At 35.8% G+C, this 20,901-nt stretch overlaps 3 protein-coding genes across 4 annotated transcripts; 2 read left to right on the top strand and 1 right to left on the bottom strand.

The window, feature by feature from the left end:
• Positions 1 to 1,226: 1,226 nt before the first annotated feature.
• Positions 1,227 to 6,587, bottom strand: LOC121807065 (DNA replication licensing factor MCM2-like). Of its 2 annotated transcripts, XM_042207253.1 has the most exons (18): positions 6,480 to 6,587; positions 6,249 to 6,431; positions 5,984 to 6,162; positions 5,483 to 5,658; positions 5,191 to 5,380; positions 4,871 to 5,090; positions 4,578 to 4,785; positions 4,367 to 4,501; positions 4,099 to 4,290; positions 3,825 to 3,997; positions 3,393 to 3,581; positions 3,205 to 3,321; positions 2,768 to 2,852; positions 2,520 to 2,672; positions 2,317 to 2,442; positions 2,044 to 2,226; positions 1,696 to 1,857; positions 1,227 to 1,565 (listed from the first exon to the last, which is right to left on the bottom strand). In XM_042207253.1, exons 1-18 carry the CDS (start codon positions 6,491 to 6,493, stop codon positions 1,449 to 1,451), a joined length of 2,802 nt encoding a protein of 933 aa, XP_042063187.1. In that variant the 5' UTR covers positions 6,494 to 6,587; the 3' UTR covers positions 1,227 to 1,448. The 2 variants fall into 2 exon arrangements, with proteins under 2 accessions (XP_042063187.1, XP_042063186.1); XM_042207252.1 differs by having other exon boundaries at positions 6,249 to 6,579.
• A 1,356-nt stretch (positions 6,588 to 7,943) lies between these two features.
• Positions 7,944 to 10,684, top strand: LOC121807466 (probable protein S-acyltransferase 7). Its single transcript, XM_042207700.1, has 5 exons — positions 7,944 to 8,126; positions 8,320 to 8,499; positions 9,051 to 9,353; positions 9,884 to 10,117; positions 10,191 to 10,684. The coding sequence occupies exons 1-5, from the start codon at positions 8,025 to 8,027 to the stop codon at positions 10,491 to 10,493; spliced, it is 1,122 nt and encodes a 373-aa protein (XP_042063634.1). The 5' UTR covers positions 7,944 to 8,024; the 3' UTR covers positions 10,494 to 10,684.
• A 3,396-nt stretch (positions 10,685 to 14,080) lies between these two features.
• Positions 14,081 to 20,613, top strand: LOC121807610 (retinoblastoma-related protein-like). The gene is made up of 19 exons (XM_042207876.1): positions 14,081 to 14,199; positions 14,326 to 14,433; positions 14,957 to 15,064; positions 15,207 to 15,331; positions 15,423 to 15,519; positions 15,619 to 15,665; positions 16,337 to 16,535; positions 16,839 to 16,905; positions 16,992 to 17,168; positions 17,246 to 17,445; positions 17,533 to 18,376; positions 18,490 to 18,652; positions 18,744 to 18,816; positions 19,140 to 19,316; positions 19,397 to 19,516; positions 19,590 to 19,734; positions 19,860 to 19,978; positions 20,047 to 20,162; positions 20,244 to 20,613. Exons 2-19 carry the CDS (start codon positions 14,344 to 14,346, stop codon positions 20,404 to 20,406), a joined length of 3,030 nt encoding a protein of 1,009 aa, XP_042063810.1. The 5' UTR covers positions 14,081 to 14,199; positions 14,326 to 14,343; the 3' UTR covers positions 20,407 to 20,613.
• The last annotated feature ends 288 nt before the right edge of the window (positions 20,614 to 20,901 follow it).

Here is a 20,901-nt window from a genome sequence, read left to right as displayed (position 1 = left end):
TTTAGTTAATGATAAAAAAAACAAAAATATTGTTAAATTAGTCTTGAATCTTATAAATCATCTATCTTAGAGTTATATATATATAGTCTAAAATAATTTAAAATGTGTTTTTGTTTAATTATCTTTCTAATCAAACTGCCCGTAATAAAAATGAACAAAGTTATAAAGTACTAGTAAGTAGAGTATTAGTAGTAGTATTAAACAGTAGAAAATATAGTTTATCTTTAAGTCTCAAATCTGGTTCAATCATTAATAATTCACTATGGAGCCCCATTTATAACTATTTAAAGTGGTTAAACGGTTTTTATGTCAAAGTTAAACTAATAGCACGCCAGTTAATGACCGACCACTCTTCTTTCAAAACTTATGCCTCCACTTGAATTCGTCAAATGCTTTCATATTAAATCACTCTCAACAAGTCATCCTCAAAATTAGATAAAAAAAACAAAGGATCACTCTCCTAAACAGTCCTTTTCTCTTGCATTCTATATTCATAGTTCCAAGTTTTTGACTCTACTGTGCTGGAACATGTCAGCCATTTTTATGCCAAGGTAAATTTGACTGCATCTGATCATATTCGACCCAATGGTTTGCCGACACGTGGAGTAGACACTATTATTAAACATCGAGCAAGACGTGATTCATTCAATTCCACCCTGTTTATGTTTGGGAAACGTGTGGATACAAGATTGAAATACAGCATACAAAATTCTAAAGCATGTACCACATGATCATCCTACTTGTGTTTTTTGTGAAATATATAGCACTATTAAAATATCGAAATACCATGATTTTATATGCCGCAATAATACCAAAATATACCATATAAAATATGAACCACTGTCCCATTAAAAATGAAACGTTTCTAAAAGTGAAAATAATACCCTCTCTACTTTTTCTTCTCTCTTACTTTATTCTCTCTTCATTAACTCACAAAACAATAGTACTACATAAAATCTCATGCCGAAAAGCAAATGTTGCATATTTAATGAGACAGAGGGAGTACAAGATTTAACATAACAATACTGTGTGCAATTTACCAAACATTTGTACGACATACCAAAAAAAAACTCTACTAAGATAGCACTATGGAATTTACTCTTACCAACATTATCTGATGAGATATACAATGACACTCTCAGTAAATTATAACATACCAATCTACCCAATGCATCATCCATAAAACTATTAGCATTTGATCGTGCCAGATAGCTAAGAATTCGGTATACGAGACGTGATACTATAATATTTAACCCATATTATAATACAAATTTGAGATTACCAACATTTCTTGCAAAGCCTAAATCTGAAATAAATTATAGGTCTCCTGCTACATATTTGGGTAAAGTGCAGAACCTAACATACTTTTAATACTCCACATAAAAGTAAGGATGAAAAAAATTCAATAATGTTAATAATAGAGCCCGGTACCAACATCCTCGCTCAAATTAGTGGGTAAGACGATGCCTTATAATACCTCTCTCTTCGTCCAACTCAAAGCTGGCATTCGAAAACTCTGTGCTGCTGAAGAAAGCTTTCAGGTCACTGATTCCATAATCAAGTGCCTGCATTTTGACACATCCTACCTCAATTACCAATTCACTTGCCCCATAAATAGCAGGAGAAAAATAAAATGAGCACATATCGAAGAATAGTGCGCCCCAAATCAGGCGTGTGAACTGATTTATACTATACCTTGCTTTGTAATTCTTCCACTTTGACATCTACATGAGAGAGGTTAGCAGTAGAACCAGTCGCAATTTCTTCAAACTGCAGGGTGTCCTTCACAAGTCCTCGAAGAAGGTGGAGAACAATTCCGTTGAAATCCTTTTTGAATATCATATATTTTTTGAAGTTCTGCAGTAAGTTGTTATTCATTTCAGTTCATAGCTCAAAACAAATACATGAAGTACCAAAGAATTTGATCCTTTGAGATCCAAGGGTTGCAATTTTATATCTAGTGCTCCTCAAATCCGGACCAACTGCAAAATGAATGTTCTAAAAAAGTACTATTAACAGACATATAATTGGGTCCGTAGGTACCTTCTGCAGTGCTTTCTGTACACCAAACTTTTGGGTTGAGATAAATGAATCCAGCAGAACTCGAATAGCCATGTCAACATCCTCTTGAGTGACATGGTTTCTGAGGTGCATTCTAGCATGGGCTTCAGACATTCGTATCATTGATTCTATGTGTCTCACTGCAATAGGAACTCCTTGTCCATTCTACAAAAGTAAAAGCCAAAAAGGGATCATTACAGTTATACAACTTTAATATAGCTCATGAGGAAAGCACACAAGTTTAAGTTATCTTACTGATGATTCTCTCCGAAGTTCAGCATAAACTTGTGTAAGCTTGTTTAAATCTGCATCATGCAACTTTGGAAACACATTTAGCTTAGCATATGTTAGGTATTTCTTTAGCATCTCCTGGGGTATTATCTGCAGAGAAAAAATACTCTTTACATATAAGAATAATAATTATGAGAGAGGTGGTGACAAGATATTAGAATTAAGACCTCTGGATCTGTTTCTCCAGCTGAAGCTTGGTTTTCATCCTGTGAGTTGTTCACGGACCTATCATCGAAGTTGGAACCTTTGGGCTGGGATTTGTAGTGACTATCAACGACAAATTGCGCCAGCATCTCATCAGTTACTGGGTCAACCACATCCTGTGTATATCAATTTTGTTACTATTAAAGAGCTACTGGGAGTACAAGTACAAGAAAGCCATTTGGCCAACAGACAATTCAAATAAGAAATGGACCTTGACAACACAGAGAACATCAAATCGGGAAACAATTGGATCAGTGAGCTCCACATTCTGTGAAAATGTCTTCGAAGAATCATATCTGCAGTAAATTTACCAGAAAATTATCAATACCAGCTATGGAAGTATGGGACAAATAAAATATGGGAAAATGGAAAATTTAACAAGAAAACCTAATTCACTGAGACAATGCACCCTGTTTTCCTCCAAACAAAGTAGGATTGATTGTACCATGTTTTCATTCAACAATGGATACTGTATAATGCATAAGAAATATAAGCAATATCTGAATAAGCCTCCTAGGATCATGAAAGCACGTGCACTTATCTTATCATGAATAAAAAAACATAAGAAAAGTTCCCTCAGGGAAGGATTATAGGATGCAAAGACACAAATCATGTTGATTTAATCGTCTAAACTTGAACTATACACACCTTCCCCCAATAGGATTTGCAGCAGCAATTACAGAACAGCGGGCCTGGAGAGATGTGACTATCCCAGCTTTTGATATGCTAATACTCTGCTGTTCCATTGCTTCATGGATGCTCACTCTGAATTACAAATATTTATAATCAGTACCATGTTCAAATCAAGCAGACAAGCATTCAAAATAGCTACTGACCTGTCCTGATCATTCATTTTGTCAAACTCATCAATAAGACATATGCCTCTATCAGCCAAAACAAGTGCACCTCCTTCGAGAGTCCACTCCCTCGTGACCGGATCCTTGTGAACTGCAGCAGTGAGTCCTACAGCAGAAGCTCCTTTTCCAGTGGTGTACACAGCCCTTTGTCCAGTTTTCTCAACATACCTAATAAGTTCATCAAGCAATATTACGCACAATCACAAAAAAAGCAAGACCTTCAAATACACACCCATAGTAACTGCACCTCAATCTATTAAATATACTGAGAAGTTAGCTAAAAAGGTTAATGGGGAGTCTGGAGTATACAGTAATCTCCACGAAGCAATCAAATTGGACAGATTGTTATTGAAGGAGTTTGAAATTTTGAAACTTTAGTTTTTTAAAATACTTTAGAAAGTATGTACTTACTTTAGGAACTGGGATTTGGCAGTTCCAGGATCACCAAGCAGGAGTACATTAATATCTCCTCGCAGACGATGTTTGCCTTCAACATTCTTCTCTTGGCCACCAAACATGGCCAGAGCTATCGCAGTCTTAATGTCCTCATGGCCATAAATGGAGGGGGCTATTGACTTGGCAATCTGAGTTAACAAAAATGAAAAATCAAAAGGTAATGCAAGCATGTAGCAAATATTAGATTAACAAATTGCTTAGTCAATTGACCAATTAACACTGGACATACCCTTTCTCCAATTCTTGGGTCTTTTGCTAACTTCTGAATTTCTTCTTTGTCTTCTTGAGTCAGCTTGTAAGCTGAAAAGAGGTCATGTTTCTTGGCAACATAATTTGCTTCAACCACAGTGGCAAAGACTGGAAACCCATTCTTTGTATTTAATGACAAATCAAAGTTGTTGGTATATATGCCAGTCACCTCCTGGAATTTTAAAAACAACAAGCGTTGAGCAACTCGAGGGGCAATAAGAAAGCGAGAATCAGATGCAAAGACTTACTATCTCCTCTCCGGGTCGGGCACAGTCAATTAGATCATTCAAAAGTATCACTTCCTTGTGTCTCGGTAACCTACCAGCAGGAACAATTCCAGGGCTTTCTTGAAGAGTAAGTTTCTGGTAGTTCCTATATATTGTCTGTATCAAATAAAAAAATAACTTAGCAGTGATCTCAGTGGCATTTAACAGAAAAAGGGAGCAGGAGAATATTTACCTGTTCATTGTTAACAGTGAATGGTCCTTTTGACTGACACTCTGGACAAGAACCCACCTTTACCTCTGAATATGAGTTCTGGACAAAAGGCCCAAGAATTGCACCACATTTATTACAATCATATTTAACTTGCTGCAATTGAGGAAAGACTCCAGAACGTCGAGTAACAACTCCACCAATACGAATCATGGTGTTCAAGTGTATCTGCCTGCAGGGTATAAACGGAAAGCAAATCTCAGTTATCACAGGGGGGGCTCCACAAAAAATAACATATTGGGGTACAAAGTTGTTACCTAATGTTTCGTATCTGATCATAGACAGGCAGTTTAGTAATGCGCACATAGATCTTTTGATGGATTTTCTTGTAATTTGGGTACAAGTCAAAAACAAGCTTATTGGCAACTTCTTCCATAATCTCAAGGACAGACTGGGGTGCATCCGCAAGCCAGATTGCAATGTTGGGGTGCGCAAAGATGAATTGTGTATAATCAATCTCAAGGCTACACTTGTTAACTGCAAGAAAAATCAACAAGATAATAAGTGACTGAAAAAAAAAGCATTTAGAAGGAATTCAAAGCTTAGCCCTGGATACACACGGAGGAAGGTTTCTTACCTGAGACCATTTCATTGATCTGCCTCAGATACTCAAAGTCTTCATTCTCACTCTTTGGTTTGACATATGTCAGCAAAAAACCCTTGAATTTCTTGCCAATGAAACGCCTCACTTCATCTCTAGTAACCCACTCTCTAAGGGTTCCCTGAACCCTATACATGGCATTCTCGGGTTCATCATTCTCTTCATCCTATGGTGACAGTCAACCGATCAATCATCATGTGCTTATAAATGGTGAAGAGATAGTGAAATTTAGCATGCAGTGTAAATCTGATATAAGGGAAATCCATACGTCATAAGGGTCATCATCTGTCTGATCAGTCATGGGAACATCATCCCTGGAATTGCCTCGTGATCTACCTGGAGAACTGGCCATTCCATCAGTATCGTCCATACTTCCAGGAGTACCTGGTGGCCTGAAGTCAGCCCTTTTTCTTTTTGATGGCCTGTAGCTTTCATCGTCAGTATCTGCATACAAAATTTAGAATTTTAGCCACAGGCGCAATCCAACTCACAGTTTTTTGGCATGTTGAAGCACATTTTGTACTAATATACTCTTCAGCTAATAACCACTTCTTGCCACAATTGACCACTCAGTTGAGCAACAAGCTCCGATACCCAATGCAATTCCAGTAAATCAGATCTTGATTACAAACGTTCTACAGTTGTTTTAGTTATCACAACGCATTTAACATGGTGATGTCTAATATAATACATCCATTTGAAAAAAAGTCGTCTAAACTTACAACAATGTAAATTAGATTAAACAGTTTGAACAAAACGCAAAAGAGACCTTGATCGTGAAGAAGCCGCGGAAGCTTGCGCTGAGAAACGCGAGCCTCTTTGGTGTCAAGCTCGACCTCAGCAGCTCTGCGATCAGCCATAATCTGGTCCAAATCCCTCTCGTCCTCGAGAGAATCGTCAATCCCCAACCCTTCGTACTGGTCCTGCTCGCCCATCCCCCGATAGTCCCTACAGCCATCAGTACCACCATTAGTAAAAACGAAATTTGAGAAATCTCGCTTCCGTATGTTAGCAGAGGCACGCAGAAGAGATACTCCATGAAATTGTCGTTGAAGAGGTCCTCCCCTTCTTCGTCTTCATCGTTGAGGTGTTCCTCTTCGATCTCGTCCCTGACGATCTCAGGATCGACGGACGCCTCGTCATCGTCGTCGGTGTAGTTCTGACTGGTGTTGAAGGGCAGCTGGTCCGTGTTGAACCCTGCCGATGTCGGAGAATCGGGTGTGGACGGAGGAATCGCGCCGTCGCCACCCGATCTGCATGAATCGTCGTCTCCCGCCATCTTCAGCCTGCGGTGTGTGATTGAGAGAGAGAAATGAGGGTTGCCGGAGAGTGACTTTGCCGGAGTGAGGAAACTGTTTTCAATTAGGGCATAACCCTTCCCCCCCTTATTCGGTTGCTTTGGCGGGAAGATTTGGCGCCAAAAAATGCGGCTTGTACACTCCGCTCGAACGAAGTTAGGCCCATATTAAAAGCCCATTTATGTTTTGGGCTGCATTATCGAAATGGAAACAGTTTGGGCTCATGTTTAATTTCCGTACGAAATGACATTTGACACTTCTAAAAAGGATCATAATTTAATTAAAATAGTACTCCTTAAGAGTGTTTGGTTTGCAAGATTAAATATCATGATTAAATATATATCATGTTTGGTTCATAAGATTGAACCCTTCAATTTAATCCTAGATGGATAGTCTCATGATAATTAGTCATAGCCTTCCCTCCAACTAAAATAATCCCACAACTTAATCTTAGATGGATAGTCTCATGATATTAGTCATGGCAACCGAGCGCCACCTGTATATTTTTTTTACCTTTGTTTCAAATTTAAATAAAATGACGTTCGTTCCATCTATCCCCATCATATTCTAGTTGGGACATTTCTTTTGGAACGAAGATTAAAAAAAATGAGTGTTTAGAGATTAAGTAAAAAAAGAATAAAAGTATAAAAATAAATAAAGTAGGAAAGAGAAATAAAAATAAAAATATGAGATATAATCAAGTTTTTGACAAAAAAAAGAGACGACTCAACGAAGGAAATATGTATTTTTCTCTTTATCTTCTTTTCTGTTTTGTGTCATATTTTAATAAGGTGACAAGCAATGCACTATCATACTATTATATAGAAATACTCCAATAAATACTAGGAAATAGGAGTACTATAACAAATAGGAGATGGTTTGCAAATTGCAAGTCCGAAGTTATATTTCATGGCACATTTTCATGACCAATCACATAAGTCCGAGGTTATATTTCGTCCCCTATAAATTATTCATACTTATGAACATTTGAAGAAAATCAAATTTACAAATAAATATTGTTTTATTTGATGCATGGGATGCAAAAGAAATCATAACGAAATACGTGATGTGGCTTTCATGGCGGAAAAACGTGGAGCTAAACAAGTAATTTGTCTTTCTCTCTCCACAGCTCACAGATTCAGCCAAAACTAAACCATCAAACAAACAAATTTTCTGCAGGAAACACCTATTAAGTGGGGAGCTCATACTACTATGATCAAACATCATACAAAATCAGCTTCAAACTCATAGATAAACTGGGATATATTCCGTAGAAGAAAGCCAGATCAGAGGATTGCTTCCTCATTTATGGCCTTCGTCTTCCAGGCCTCGGAATTCGGTAATCCATTTCCCGATTCGATCGTTTTTTCACCATTTTTACTGTGTTGATCACTCGGATTCCGTTGGCGCAATTTACGTTTGTTGGAATTTTTGGATGGAAGGCTAAGAAGAAATCTGGTTTGTGTGGAGTGATTCTAGAGTTTTTCCTCTGTTTGTGGTGCGAAGAATCCGATGCCATTGATCATGCATTCGCCTAAATTGCAACGCCTCCGCACTGTCGATCACAGTAGCTCCTCTCGACTGCGTGTTTATCAAGCCTGGAAGGGGAGAAATGTACGTGTTTTTTTTCTGTGTATTTCACACATTTATTGTAGACCTAGTGCAATGATGTGTGAAATTGCGACTGAGATCCTTAAGAATAGAAATTGGCACAGTGATAATTTGAAATCTAGTGTGAAAATTTTTATTTGATGTGATAATTGGGGATTGAGATGTGACTGCCATTTTTTTCCTGAATACATTGCAGAAATTCTACTGTGGCGGCAGAATCGTATTTGGTCCAGATATCAAGTCTATTTTCCTCACATTGTCTCTCATCCTGATTCCGGTGATCTTGTTTTGGGTGTTTGTTGCCAAAGCGCTTATAATTTCGTACCACGGTGAAGGAATTATTCTCGTAGTTTCATCTGCTTTACTAACTGCATATGTGAGTTTTTATATTCGATAAACTTGTTATGTGTGATGCATTTTCATCTCGTTTATTGACAATATAAGATATAGTAGAGCAAACATAAGAACATTGAGTGGTCTTGTTTTGGGTGTTTGTTGCCCAAAGGTCGTATTCCCATGGCGCGGGGATTATTCTCGTAATGTCGTGTGTTGAATTGACTGTTGAGTTCTATTTTATACAAGTAACTTGTTATGTATTGTAATTCATTTTCATCTCGATTATTGATAATGTACGATAACACTGGAGCAAGTAAGAATGTGTATGAATCCAAAATATATGAACATTGTCCCATACCTTGATTCCCATGAAGAATGAATTACAATCATAGTTTCATTTGTTTTACTAACTGCACGAGTGAATTCTTCTAATATATTACACTTGTTATGTGTAATGCATTTTATCTTGTTGATTGATAATGCATGATAGTATGTTTATTGATAAGCTTCCAATTTCTACACTATAGTTTGTATAAAAATGGGAAGCTCACACTTGGAATAGTTTGTTTATGATTTAGTTTCTGTTTGCAGATCATAGTCCTTCTCTTTCTCACATCTGGAAGTGATCCTGGGATTATTCCCAGAAATTCTCAGCCTCCTGACCCCGATGATGATAGCTCTGGTGTATCCACGGATTGGGGTAGCAGCCTAAGTAGTGCACATGGTGTACCATTGACGAGAAATGTATATATAAATGGGATAGTTGTGAAGGTAAAATATTGTCAAACATGCATGTTATATCGGCCTCCACGATGCTCCCATTGCTCAATATGTAATAACTGTGTTGAGCGCTTTGATCACCATTGCCCGTGGGTGGGACAATGCGTTGGAAAGGTTAGTGCCATGCTTCTGCCATCGCTTTCCATTTATCTCTACAAGAGTAGGCTCCTTATAAACAACCTTCTCAATAAGTGAATGAGTATCTTATTGTTTCAAGGAATGCTCTCACTGGATGGATGGTAGCATCTCATGCCTTCTTTGCTTTCTTTGATTTTTGCAATAGTTGGCCATATTAATAATTCAACAGGCATTCGAATTTATGGATATTTGGCTCATTTGGTATAGGTTTTTGTGTATATCAAATTTACCTTTTTTTCCATACATGACATAATTCATTTTTCAAATTATTACTACTACTTTTTTTGTCTAATGTTTTCCATCCATGGCTAAAATCATGTTGCGTTACATGCTGAAATTATTTTTTTAAAGCTTACTAAATGCATTACAAATACTAACTTTTCTTTTTAATTTGAAATATAATCAGAATGTAAGATGTTGCCGATATTTCGAAACCCCTAAAACCTATACTTTCCTGTTGTGTTATATACTAAAATCCCTAACTGTGAATTTGTGGCTGCAAACAGAGGAATTATAGGTACTTCTTCATGTTTGTCTCATCTACAACCCTCCTATGCTTGCATGTTCTATTTTCGTGCTCGCTAAATATCAGGACAGTCATGAACAAGCACCAATGTACCCCGTGGATGGCTTTCCAACAGTCACCCATTACAGGGATGCTCATCGGGTATACTTTCGTGATTTGCTGGTTTGTTGGAGGCCTCACTATGTTTCACTTGTATCTAATCTCCACAAACCAGGTATCATATACTTTATGTCTTGTCTTTTCTCTTGATAATGTGATTGTCCAATCGTCCCTTTTTCTTTATGCAGACTACGTACGAGAATTTCCGGTACCAGTATGATCGAAAAATGAATCCGTACAATGCTGGGATTTTTAGGAACTGTGTGGATGTGTTTTGCTCTAGGACGCCACGTTCCCGGAATGACTTTAGAGCATTGGTCAGAAATGATTCGCCTATTGCTTCGTATACAGGCGCGACATCAGATTTAGAGATGGGAAGACGGCGGGGCTTTGATGCCGATGATTTTGAGGACCCAAGGAACCGGATGGGTCATTTGGGCAGATTGGAGAGGTGCAGGACTCAGCCAAGACATGATCACTGGGAAGAATGAAAGGGCAACTGGAGATGACCTGATCTTGTTACTCTCTTTCTTTGAGACGTGCACAAGATCAGGTTGAGAAGAAGACGAAGAAGAAGAAGGTATCAATATATATTACAGTTTTTTTTTGTTGTTGCTTGCTATAAGAACCATCATTCAGAGTGGAACAAGTAAGATTGTTTATCTTTCTTTCTTCCTTGCAAACAGAAGACACATTTTTGTACTGCTAGAATTAGGATAGGACATCGAGTCATTGATCACATTAACTATGATTTCTCCTTTTCATGTATATGGATTTCAATACATCATTTTTGATGTCATATTTCTTGATCAAACTAGTATTGAGAATTTATATCATGTCCATGATCATTTTTCAGAGATATGAATATTTATAAATTTTCAACACACTCAATTAATTGTTAAAGTTCATGACAAAAACTAATTGTTATTTATAGAATTATAGAGAGAAGTTTACTCTAAAAAACAAATGAAACTTTAATAGAAACATAATAGGGTGATTAGATGATAAAAATAATTTAAATTGCAACTATGGGTAAAATGCGGAATAGAAACACGTGAAAAGGAGATACCCTTGAATGGATTTGCATCTTTAAAGATGTGAGAACCCTATGTGTCATTGCAATTGTTAAATGTATTCGAATGCGCGAAAGATAGTTGCATATTTCATTTAAACATAATACTATAACAAAACACAAACGGATTTTTTCGAACACATATACCATCTTCATCTATTTTTTCGCAAGATTGTTATGCATCTTTTATTGGTGATTCAAAATAGAAAAGCATCTTAGACACAAAAAAAGTCTTTAGGTCATGTTTGGTTGCCATGATTCTGTCTGAGAAAGTAATCTAATTCCTTAAATTTTAAATTCCTGTGTTTGTTTCTGTTTTTAATCAAACTGGGAAAGTAATCAAAATCCTGAAACAAGGAAAGTTAGTACAACTTTCCATGATTATGAATCCTAATTTTTTTTAGATATTCTTTTTCTCAGTGTTAGGATTCTTACATATTTAATGCAATATAGTACAATTTATTATTATTATTATCATCATCATCGTCATTATTATTGTTAGTATTTATTACAATGTTTTAAAAATAATTTAAAAGTATAAACCATACTTAATTTCAGGATAATAAATAACTATAATTCAAATTATCATAATTATAACTATATTATTAATATTCATTTTTACTTTTATTATCATAATAATAATTTATTAAAATAATTAAATATAATTATAATTATATAATAATATAATAATTATTAATTTATAAATTAGTAATTAACAATTAAATTGTAGTGAAATTTTAAATTATAAAATGTATTCAATTAAAAATTAAGTAAATATAATGATAATAATAATAATCTTATTTATTATTATATTATTATATATTATGATGTATAATCCATATTTAAACTATCCATTGTAATAATAAATAAAATAATTTAATTATTATCATTTGTAATTAATAATTTATTAAATAATATGTATTATTATTTTTTATAAATAAAAAATGATAAGTATATTTTTAGTTTAGTGTTTAAATCAAATATATACTTTCAAATCTTGATATTTTCCAAACACGAGAAAGTAAAGTTATTAGAAATCATATTCCCGAGATTCATTTTCCCAGGAAACATTTTCCTTGCCAACTTTACTTTCCCGCCAACCAAACATGGCCTTAATGTCTCTCCTTTGGATACAAGAAATATAAACATGTTTATCCATTTTTGCGAGCCAAACAAAAAAAGTTTTGAAAGACTAATTCCCATACATAAGCGATTTCCTATTCGATTCCCTTACTAGGTGATTAGAACTCCACTAGTAATTTTCCAAGCGAACTCAATTCGATTTATGAAGTAATCTATTTGTATCGTGATCGTAGTTTCAGAGCGACCTCATTTGCATGCTCAGAGGAGTAATTAAGATCATGCATTGGCACGCTCACACAACCATTGACGACTATTGAGTATGCAAATATTGTACACTTTGCACATTTAAACACACTAATTTGTGAAGCAATCACAAAAAGCCACATGATGTCAATTTATATTTAAAAAAAACATATTTCTATTGATAAATAATCTCATTCTATTAAGACGAATCATCATTGAATATCGATTTAAAAAATACTCCATCCATCCATAAAATGTATGAACATTTAATTCTATACAGATATAATTAGTAAAGTACAGAGAGTGAAAAAAAAATAAGCGTGAGTAGTGTTAGTATAGTGTGGGTTCAAGGTCATGAGTGGTTTGGTGTAATAATATAAGTTGTAAATAAAATTATATGTAATGGTAATGAGTTGTTTAATTATTCAAAAATTACAAAGTTCATATTTTTCAGAAACAAGCTAATACGGAAATAGTTCATATGTTTCGAGGACGAAAAAAGCATCGTATACTCCATCCGCCTCATAAAAAGATGAATATTTGGGATAACATGAGTAATGCATAATTGTTCAAGTAAGAAAGATGATGAGATAATAGTTAAAATAATCTTAGTAGGTAGTGAGCCTCATATTATTATTATTTTTATTATTATTATTATCATCAGTGTTTAAGTTATATTTTAGTGATATAAATTGTAAATAAATTGATATAGTAATAGGGAATTTTTCATAAATAAAAATGAATTATTTTTATAGAATGAAGGGCACATTAATACTCTTTTATTGGCAAAAGAGTGTTTAGTTTAAATATGGCAAACATAATTAGTGTTAGCTCCAAATACTACTCCACTGAATTGTGAAAAATAAATCCATTTATTATGTTTAATTCTTATTTACTTGAAGCCTATGTAGACATGAAAAATGCGTAAATGGAGTACATCGGAAAGAAACAATAAGCATACACTCCTCATATAACAAAAAGTATTAATTTATTCATTAATTTACATTTCTGAAAAAAAATCAACATCTCAATATTAAAAGAATATAGAGATTTTATAAATTCACAAATAATTTTATATTTTTCCCTTTTATTGCATATAAAAACAAAAAAACTGCAGATTCATACTCTCTAGATAAATGCAACATTATGAAAGCATAGAGATTGTAATATATTTACAGTTTTTTTTTGCTTTCTTTCCCTTTTGATTTCATATAAAAACAAAAAACTGGAGATTTCAAGATAAACTCAACATATTTTTTGAGGAATCTACATTGACAATGATAATAATATAAGAACAATATAAAATCCCATAAAGAAAAACACTACAAAACTGAATCAGAACCAGTTTGATCTTCAAATTGCCGCAGATCCGCCGCGTAAAATTTCTCACCAACTTAAATTCAATTCAGCTTCTGCTTCAGATTAAAACCCTAGAGATTATTTTATGGAGGTGAAGGAAAAGGGTAAAAAAGTCAGGAATCTCTTTCGTTTGGCGCGCAGAGGAGGAATTTTTGGCGGCAAACTGATGGACACGACACGCGGCGCTCTTTCGTTGGTGGGGAATTGTATGTGAGTGTCGGCTATGGTGACATGGCATGGCCATCCCATGCCATGTGTTTTCCCGCGCGATTGGAGCTAAAAGGGTTTTATTTTCCTCTTAAAGCTAAATAAAAAATTACTAAAAAAGAAAAAAAAGGAAAAGCAAATCTCTCTCTATAGCGCTTGTTTTTCTCTCGTAGAGATAAGGGAGAAGCATCAGGAAATCGTTGCAGAAGGAAGCAAACAGCAATTCAGCTGAGGTTATTGTCTTCGCTCAATTTGAATTATTGTTCTTTTTTGGCTACTTAATTAGGGTTTTGTTTTGGGTTTGGTGAAGTGTATGTACTGGTTTGTAATTGTTTCCCCAAATTTTTGTGACTGAATAGATCGGAGATCTGAAACACATGGCTGAGCTGAAGATGATTCCAACCCCTAATCGTGATCGAGATGGTGGTGGAACCACCATTGAAGCTCGGTTTGCACACTTCTGCAAGGTCTCTTCTTTACATTTTTTTTACCATTTTGGTTTTTAATTGTTTGTATTTTGTCGTTTGCTTTTCCCATTCCTCATTCTTGGCTGCAATGTGTGTTCGTCTGTGTACGTGTATGTTCTTCTTCTTCTTCTTCTTCTTCTTCTTCTTCTTTTGTTCCTTTAAGTCCTTCTGTTAATTTTGTTTATGACCTTTAATTTTTTTAACAATCATGTGAGAATTGGTTCATCTGCTTTATAAAGATTATAATTTTAACAGCATGTGGTAAATTCGATGTATTCTTTATTTTCGATTCGTGCTATACTTTTTTACCAATAAAAAGTTGTGGGTGATTTAGATTTTCGTTGTTTCGTTTTAGATTTTTTTTAACAAATAAAAAGTTGTGGGTGGTTTAGATTTTTTTAGCAAATAAAAAGTTGTGGGTAACAAAGATGAATTAAAGTTATCATGTTTTTTGGATTTCAGTTTTCCTTTCTAGGCCATTATGTTAACGGTTGATTTGCTTTTGGCAATACCTCATAATCAGGACGATCTGGCCTTAGATGAAGGCGACTTTCTGGAGCAAGCCACAAAGTTATTTGGTCAAAGCAAGAGTCTACTCTTAGCTAATGTATCTGCCATTGGAACTGGGATGGTGTGTAAACCACCCTTTTCCTATACTCCTGACATTGACTATCTGCTTGTTCATTTTTTTTACTGAATTTGGCAATTTTCATTCTATTCCTTACACGTATCATTAATTTCAAGTCAACTAAGTTGATATTCTATGTTATCAGCTGGATGAAGCGGAAAGGTATTGGTTTTCATTTGTCCTCTATTCAGTTAGAAGGCTCAGTGAAAATGTTGGCCCCAAGGAGAAGGGTCTCAATTTATGCCGGATACTGAGAGCAGCTAAGCTCAAGTATTTTCTTTTTATCTCAAGCCCTTGTCAAATAGTTTTCAGGAATTTTGTAGTTGCTGATCATCAGGGATTTTGTCATTTTTCCTTGCAGCATTATTGATTTTTATAAAGAACTTCATCAATATCTAATCAAGGTCGGATCAATTTTGAGTAACCTGTTTGGTGAGGATTGGGAGAAGAGGCTTGAGGTACTTAATGATCTGGGATATATTATTTTATCATTCTTTCAGTTTTGGTTGTATTTGTTTTGGTCTCTGTGGTTGTGCCTTATTTCTGTTTTCCATCAGGCAAAGGAATCACACACAAACTTTGTGCATTTGACCCTATTGAGAAAGTGAGTACATCCTATTCATCACTCTTCATGCTATTGCTTATGTAATTTTAGCACTAATAACTTAACTTTTTCTATAACTGAATTGTCTTATTTTGATTGTATATAGGCATTACAAATCCTAGATGTTCCAGACATCTCTTTATCTCCCATGCCATTTATGTGGAATAGATTTTTGCACTACTCAGTTATTGTTGTGCTCATGCTGTTTATGCATTATAAATTCATTCCGTTGTATTCTTATTTAAGTTTACCAGCTTCTCGAAAATTGATTCCAACCTTGTGTGTTTTCTACTAAACGAATTATTAATTTTGTCAACATTCAGCTATTCAAAAGACAGAAGGACAAAATATATTGCTACCATCTCAATGTTTATCTTTGAATGCTGTTTTCAGTACTATCAGATTTTATATTTAGTGCCTAATTCACATAATAAATTTATCAAAATTGGCTTTTCAATATGTCATTATCATTATTCTGTCTAGTTCTGTAATTGTGCTTGATGGTTGTCTGCATGAATCTATAGAATTTTATAATAGCGTAAATATTAATTGATGGCCAGTCGCGAAAGGGGTAAAAGACCTAATCAGCCACTCTCTAATAGCAAAAAAACTGGCCTTGATTGATTAGTAATTATTTAAACTAATGATTTTTTGTTGACTATTGTTTACAGGAAATATGAGCGTGCATTTAGGGATCTTTTCTCTATGGTTGATGCTGATGATAGCAAACAATTAAATGTGGCAAATGTATCTGCTCATGGATCAGATTACTACCGTTTTGGATGGTTACTCTTTCTGGCCCTTCGTGTACATGTGTTCCGTCTCTGCAAAGACTTAGTATCATGTACTCATGGCCTGGTTTCTGTCCTGGTCAGTGGTCTTAAGCTTTAATTACGAAACTGAATGGTTATCCTAGAATTCAGATATAAGTATGCTATTATGGCATGTACTACAATCTGTTTCTTTCAACTTTATATGCATAAAAATGCAATTATTATTCTGCTCAAAAGCTCCAAAACAATGCAAAGAAAACCTTTTTAATACTAGATGATTAGTCTACCAAATTATGGGTACCTTCTACACGATGGGTCATGCTTTCTTCAGACTCAGTACATCAAGGTTAACTGTAAACTCCATTTATGAATGACTACCTATTTCTGCAACTGTTCACAGGCAATACTCTTAATACACATTCCTGCTCGCTACAGAAACTTCAATCTTAATGATTCTGACCGAATAGGTATATTGTGTAATACATTTAGGCTTTGGGTTCTTGTTATGTATTGTTTCTTTGTTGAATGGTCATATTCTGACACTTGCTTACAGTTATGAAAGGCTACAAGGCTGATCTCCTTGCATCACTTTGCAATATGTACGACACTTCAGAAGATGTTCTGAGGCAAACTTTGGATAAAGCAAACAACTTGATAACTGATATATTGAAGAAAAACCATCGTTTGGCTTCAGATTGTACACCTGAGAACTTGGAAAATATTGTTACAGGTTGGTCTAGCATTGCTTGATATTTATTCTAATGGACTGTTAATTGACATTCTTTTTTTTCTCATGACCAAATATAGATGGTTTAATCTATTTTGACGATTTGATGGATGAATCTTCTTTACCATCAAGTGTGAACTTGCTGGAGAAGGATTATGATACTGAAACTCGAGATATGGATGGATTAGATGAGCGGATTTTTATAAATGACAATGATAGCTTGCTAGGTTCGGGCAGCTTATCTGGAAGTGCTTTAAACATGAGTGGATCTGGGACAAAGGTTAGTTTCTTGTTAAACATATGAGTTTTAAAATCATGGAGTCTGTTGCTAAAGCATTAACTTTTTATTTTAAATTATACCGTTCAGAGGAAAATTGACACAATGTCCTCCCCAACAAAGACAATTTCAAGTCCATTGTCTCCTTACCGATCTCCAGTACGCCATTCCAATGGTTATGCTGGCGGTGGCATGTCCAAGATGGCTGCTACTCCAGTCAGCACGGCAATGACAACTGCAAAATGGTTATGTTCTGTTATTGCTCCACTCCCATCTAAACCTTCAGCAGAGCTAGAGAGATTCCTTCAATCATGCGACAGAGATGTGAGTGCTGATGTCACTAGGAGGGCTCAGGTAATACTTGAAGCCATATTTCCAAGTAGTGGACCTGGACAAAATGCAACCTTGATGGACAATATATGGGCTGAACAACGTCGAATCGAAGCAATGAAGCTTTATTTCAGGGTTCTCCAAGCACTGTGCATGGCTGAGTCCCAGATTCTGCATGTGAACAATTTAACTTCTTTGCTGACCAGTGAGAGATTTCACAGATGTATGCTAGCATGTTCAGCTGAGCTTGTTCTTGCTACACATAAAACTGTAACAATGTTGTTTCCAACTGTTTTGGAGAGAACAGGAATAACGGCCTTTGATCTTAGTAAGGTGATAGAGAGCTTCATCAGACATGAAGAAACTCTCCCCAGGGAACTTAGAAGGCATTTAAATTCTCTTGAAGAGCGACTATTAGAGAGCATGGTTTGGGAAAAAGGCTCATCGATGTATAACTCCTTGATTGTAGCAAAACCAGTCCTTTCTGCAGAAATAACTCGTCTTGGCTTGTTAGCTGAACCTATGCTGTCTTTGGATGCAATTGCCATGCACATTAACATGTCAAGTGGTGTCTTAGCCCCCACACAAAAGCACGACAAAACCGGTAAAGAATTATCAGATATTATGTTGTATTGATCTTGAGACAAAACTACTTGTTTGAGAATGATTCTGCTTTCTTGGTTAGTAAATATTGATAATATGTGAATTGATATCCAGGTCAAAGTGTAGATATTCGTTCACCAAAAAGAGTGTGCACTGAGTACCGAAGCGTATTAGTTGAACGGAACTCATTCACTTCGCCAGTCAAAGATCGCCTCTTGGCCCTAAACAACTTGAAATCTAAGTTTCCAGCTCCTATTTTACATTCTGCATTCGCCAGGTATATGCACCAAAGGCTATAGATGCTAGAAAGTTCGATCCAGTTTTTGTTATATTTGGCTTGACATAACTAATCTTTTATTCGTTTTCAGTCCTACAAGACCGAATCCAGGTGGTGGAGGAGAAACATGTGCAGAAACAGCAGTCAATGTTTTCTTCAGTAAGGTAGCTTGTGCTACTGTTACTACTATGTTTAAAATTAGAAAAGCCAGTTTCATATGCATGATTGAGATATTGTCATGGAAGCTTCTTAAGAGTGAAAATGTGGGGGATGAAGCATGCTCTTCTATATTGTTCAGTCAGTTGTGCATTTGCTAGCTAGTACTTAAATACACACATCAATCATTGCTGGATGGGGGGTCCGAATTTGAAAGTTTTGAATCACTCTGTACCTGCCTCGTGGCATGCTCCTGTATTTGTGACGGTTTCAAATTGATTCTGGATTTGGTTTTATAGATATAAGTTTGATGTTTTATATTGTTTCCCAGATTGTGAAGCTAGCAGCTGTCAGAATTAATGGGATGGTTGAAAGACTACAGCTTTCGCAGCAGATAAGAGAGTCTGTCTACTGCCTTTTCCAAAAGATCCTCGGCCAGCGGACAACACTGTTCTTCAGCCGACACATTGATCAAATTATCCTTTGCTGCTTCTATGGAGTTGCTAAGGTCTGCTTTTGATGCTTTAACTGGCTTAAAGGTGATAGTCATCCACTCTTTGCTGTTTCTCTGACTTTCAGTCCATGCAGATTTCCCAACTGAACCTGACCTTCAAAGAAATCATTTTTAACTATAAAAAGCAACCTCAGTGCAAACCCCAAGTTTTCCGGAGTGTGTATGTTGATTGGAAAGCTCCTCGCCGAACTGGGGTATGTTGCTTTTGGCTCAACCTCTTGTTTGAAAATAGAGTGGAATTTAAGCATTTTCTTTAATTTGAAACAGAAAACCGGCCCTGATCATGTTGATATCATAACATTTTACAATGAGATATTCATTCCTGCGGTAAAACCTCTTCTGGTTGAGCTTGCTCCTGGTGGATCTGAACAGGGTGGTTCTCATGCTTCGGAAGCCAAGAATAACATTGATGGTTAGTAGTCTTAGCAAGTTAAACACTTCTACTTTAATCTCTCCGATGGCCGTTAGGGGTCAGAAAACGAAAGCAATTAAACCAAGAATATAGCATTAAATTGGGTTTAATTCCTGGCAACTTAGGTGTATTTCCAGCACCAGCATCACCTAAACCATCCTCATTTCCAAGCCTTCCCGACATGTCACCTAAGAAAGTATCGGCGGCTCACAATGTTTACGTCTCCCCATTGCGATCATCAAAGGTCTGGAAAAAGTACATTTCATCCGTCCTCTGTTTTTGCATAACATTTCACTAACTGATAATTTGCAGATGGATGCATTAATATCACATAGCTCAAAAAGCTACTATGCTTGCGTGGGAGAAAGCACGCACGCGTACCAGAGCCCTTCGAAAGACCTGACTGCTATCAACGATCGCCTGAACGGGTACTTGGGGTTTGGGACTAATAAACAAACTGACACATGATATATTGAATTTTAAATAGTGATGTTGTGTTTGGTTTTCAGAACTAGGAAGCTGAGAGTTGCTCTCAAGTTCAACGAAGAGGAGGGCGGGTTGGTGAGAGGGACGGGGCTGGTGACGGACTCTGTGGTTGCCGACAGCCTTGGCATCCAGAACGGGAAGCGTGTGTTGACGCCGGTGAAATCCGAGCAGCAGGCGGATTTGTAAAAGTATTTTTTATGGGTTAGTAGATAGTGTGTGACTAACCATGGTTAGGTAGTAATAACTTAGGTAGTGTGATGGGGGTTTGATGAGCGGTGAGTTATTATAGTATGGCTGCCTCTAACCCCAGGGTGCTCTGCAGATAATTTCTCATGCTTTTCACCTCTAATAAAATTTTGCTTTTTTTGCTTCCAATTTTTTTCTGTTTATTTATTTATTACTCCATTATTATTATTATTATTTAAACAGTCATGCGGGTCATTTAAAATCAAGGACAGTTGTATGTATATTGATAACGCATTTTGGGTGATGTTTTTTTCTTTTAAGAATCATGTATTGATACTCAAATAATGAAAAAACAAGTGTATGTATATCATTTGCAGTTTTGGTAACTTGATGTAAAATCAATAAAAATCGCAAATCTGCATCTTCATTATGAGTAATCACCAATCATTCGTATTACCTCAGAAATGAATCCATAAGAGCATTTGAGGAAGATTT

The sequence above is a fragment of the Salvia splendens genome, chromosome 6, assembly GCF_004379255.2.
Source record: "Salvia splendens isolate huo1 chromosome 6, SspV2, whole genome shotgun sequence".
NCBI classification, from domain to species: Eukaryota; Viridiplantae; Streptophyta; class Magnoliopsida; order Lamiales; family Lamiaceae; genus Salvia; species Salvia splendens.
This window is presented reverse-complemented; position numbering and strand designations above follow the sequence as displayed.

What these genes read in the sequence shown, in the direction of transcription:
- LOC121807065 (XM_042207252.1), bottom strand. Translation starts at nt 6,493, where the DNA reads ATGGCGGGAGACGACGATTCATGCAGATCGGGTGGCGACGGCGCGATT. An exon ending in ACCCAAGAATTGGAGAAAGG is followed by an intron (nt 3,998 to 4,098) that starts GTATGTCCAGTG and finishes TTGTTAACTCAG; the next exon opens with ATTGCCAAGTCAATAGCCCC. An exon ending in GCAAATCCTATTGGGGGAAG is followed by an intron (nt 2,853 to 3,204) that starts GTGTGTATAGTT and finishes AATTTACTGCAG; the next exon opens with ATATGATTCTTCGAAGACAT.
- LOC121807466 (XM_042207700.1), top strand. Translation starts at nt 8,025, where the DNA reads ATGCCATTGATCATGCATTCGCCTAAATTGCAACGCCTCCGCACTGTC. An exon ending in AAGCCTGGAAGGGGAGAAAT is followed by an intron (nt 8,127 to 8,319) that starts GTACGTGTTTTT and finishes AATACATTGCAG; the next exon opens with AAATTCTACTGTGGCGGCAG. An exon ending in TGGGACAATGCGTTGGAAAG is followed by an intron (nt 9,354 to 9,883) that starts GTTAGTGCCATG and finishes GGCTGCAAACAG; the next exon opens with AGGAATTATAGGTACTTCTT.
- LOC121807610 (XM_042207876.1), top strand. Translation starts at nt 14,344, where the DNA reads ATGGCTGAGCTGAAGATGATTCCAACCCCTAATCGTGATCGAGATGGT. An exon ending in GGTTTGCACACTTCTGCAAG is followed by an intron (nt 14,434 to 14,956) that starts GTCTCTTCTTTA and finishes CCTCATAATCAG; the next exon opens with GACGATCTGGCCTTAGATGA. An exon ending in CTGCCATTGGAACTGGGATG is followed by an intron (nt 15,065 to 15,206) that starts GTGTGTAAACCA and finishes CTATGTTATCAG; the next exon opens with CTGGATGAAGCGGAAAGGTA.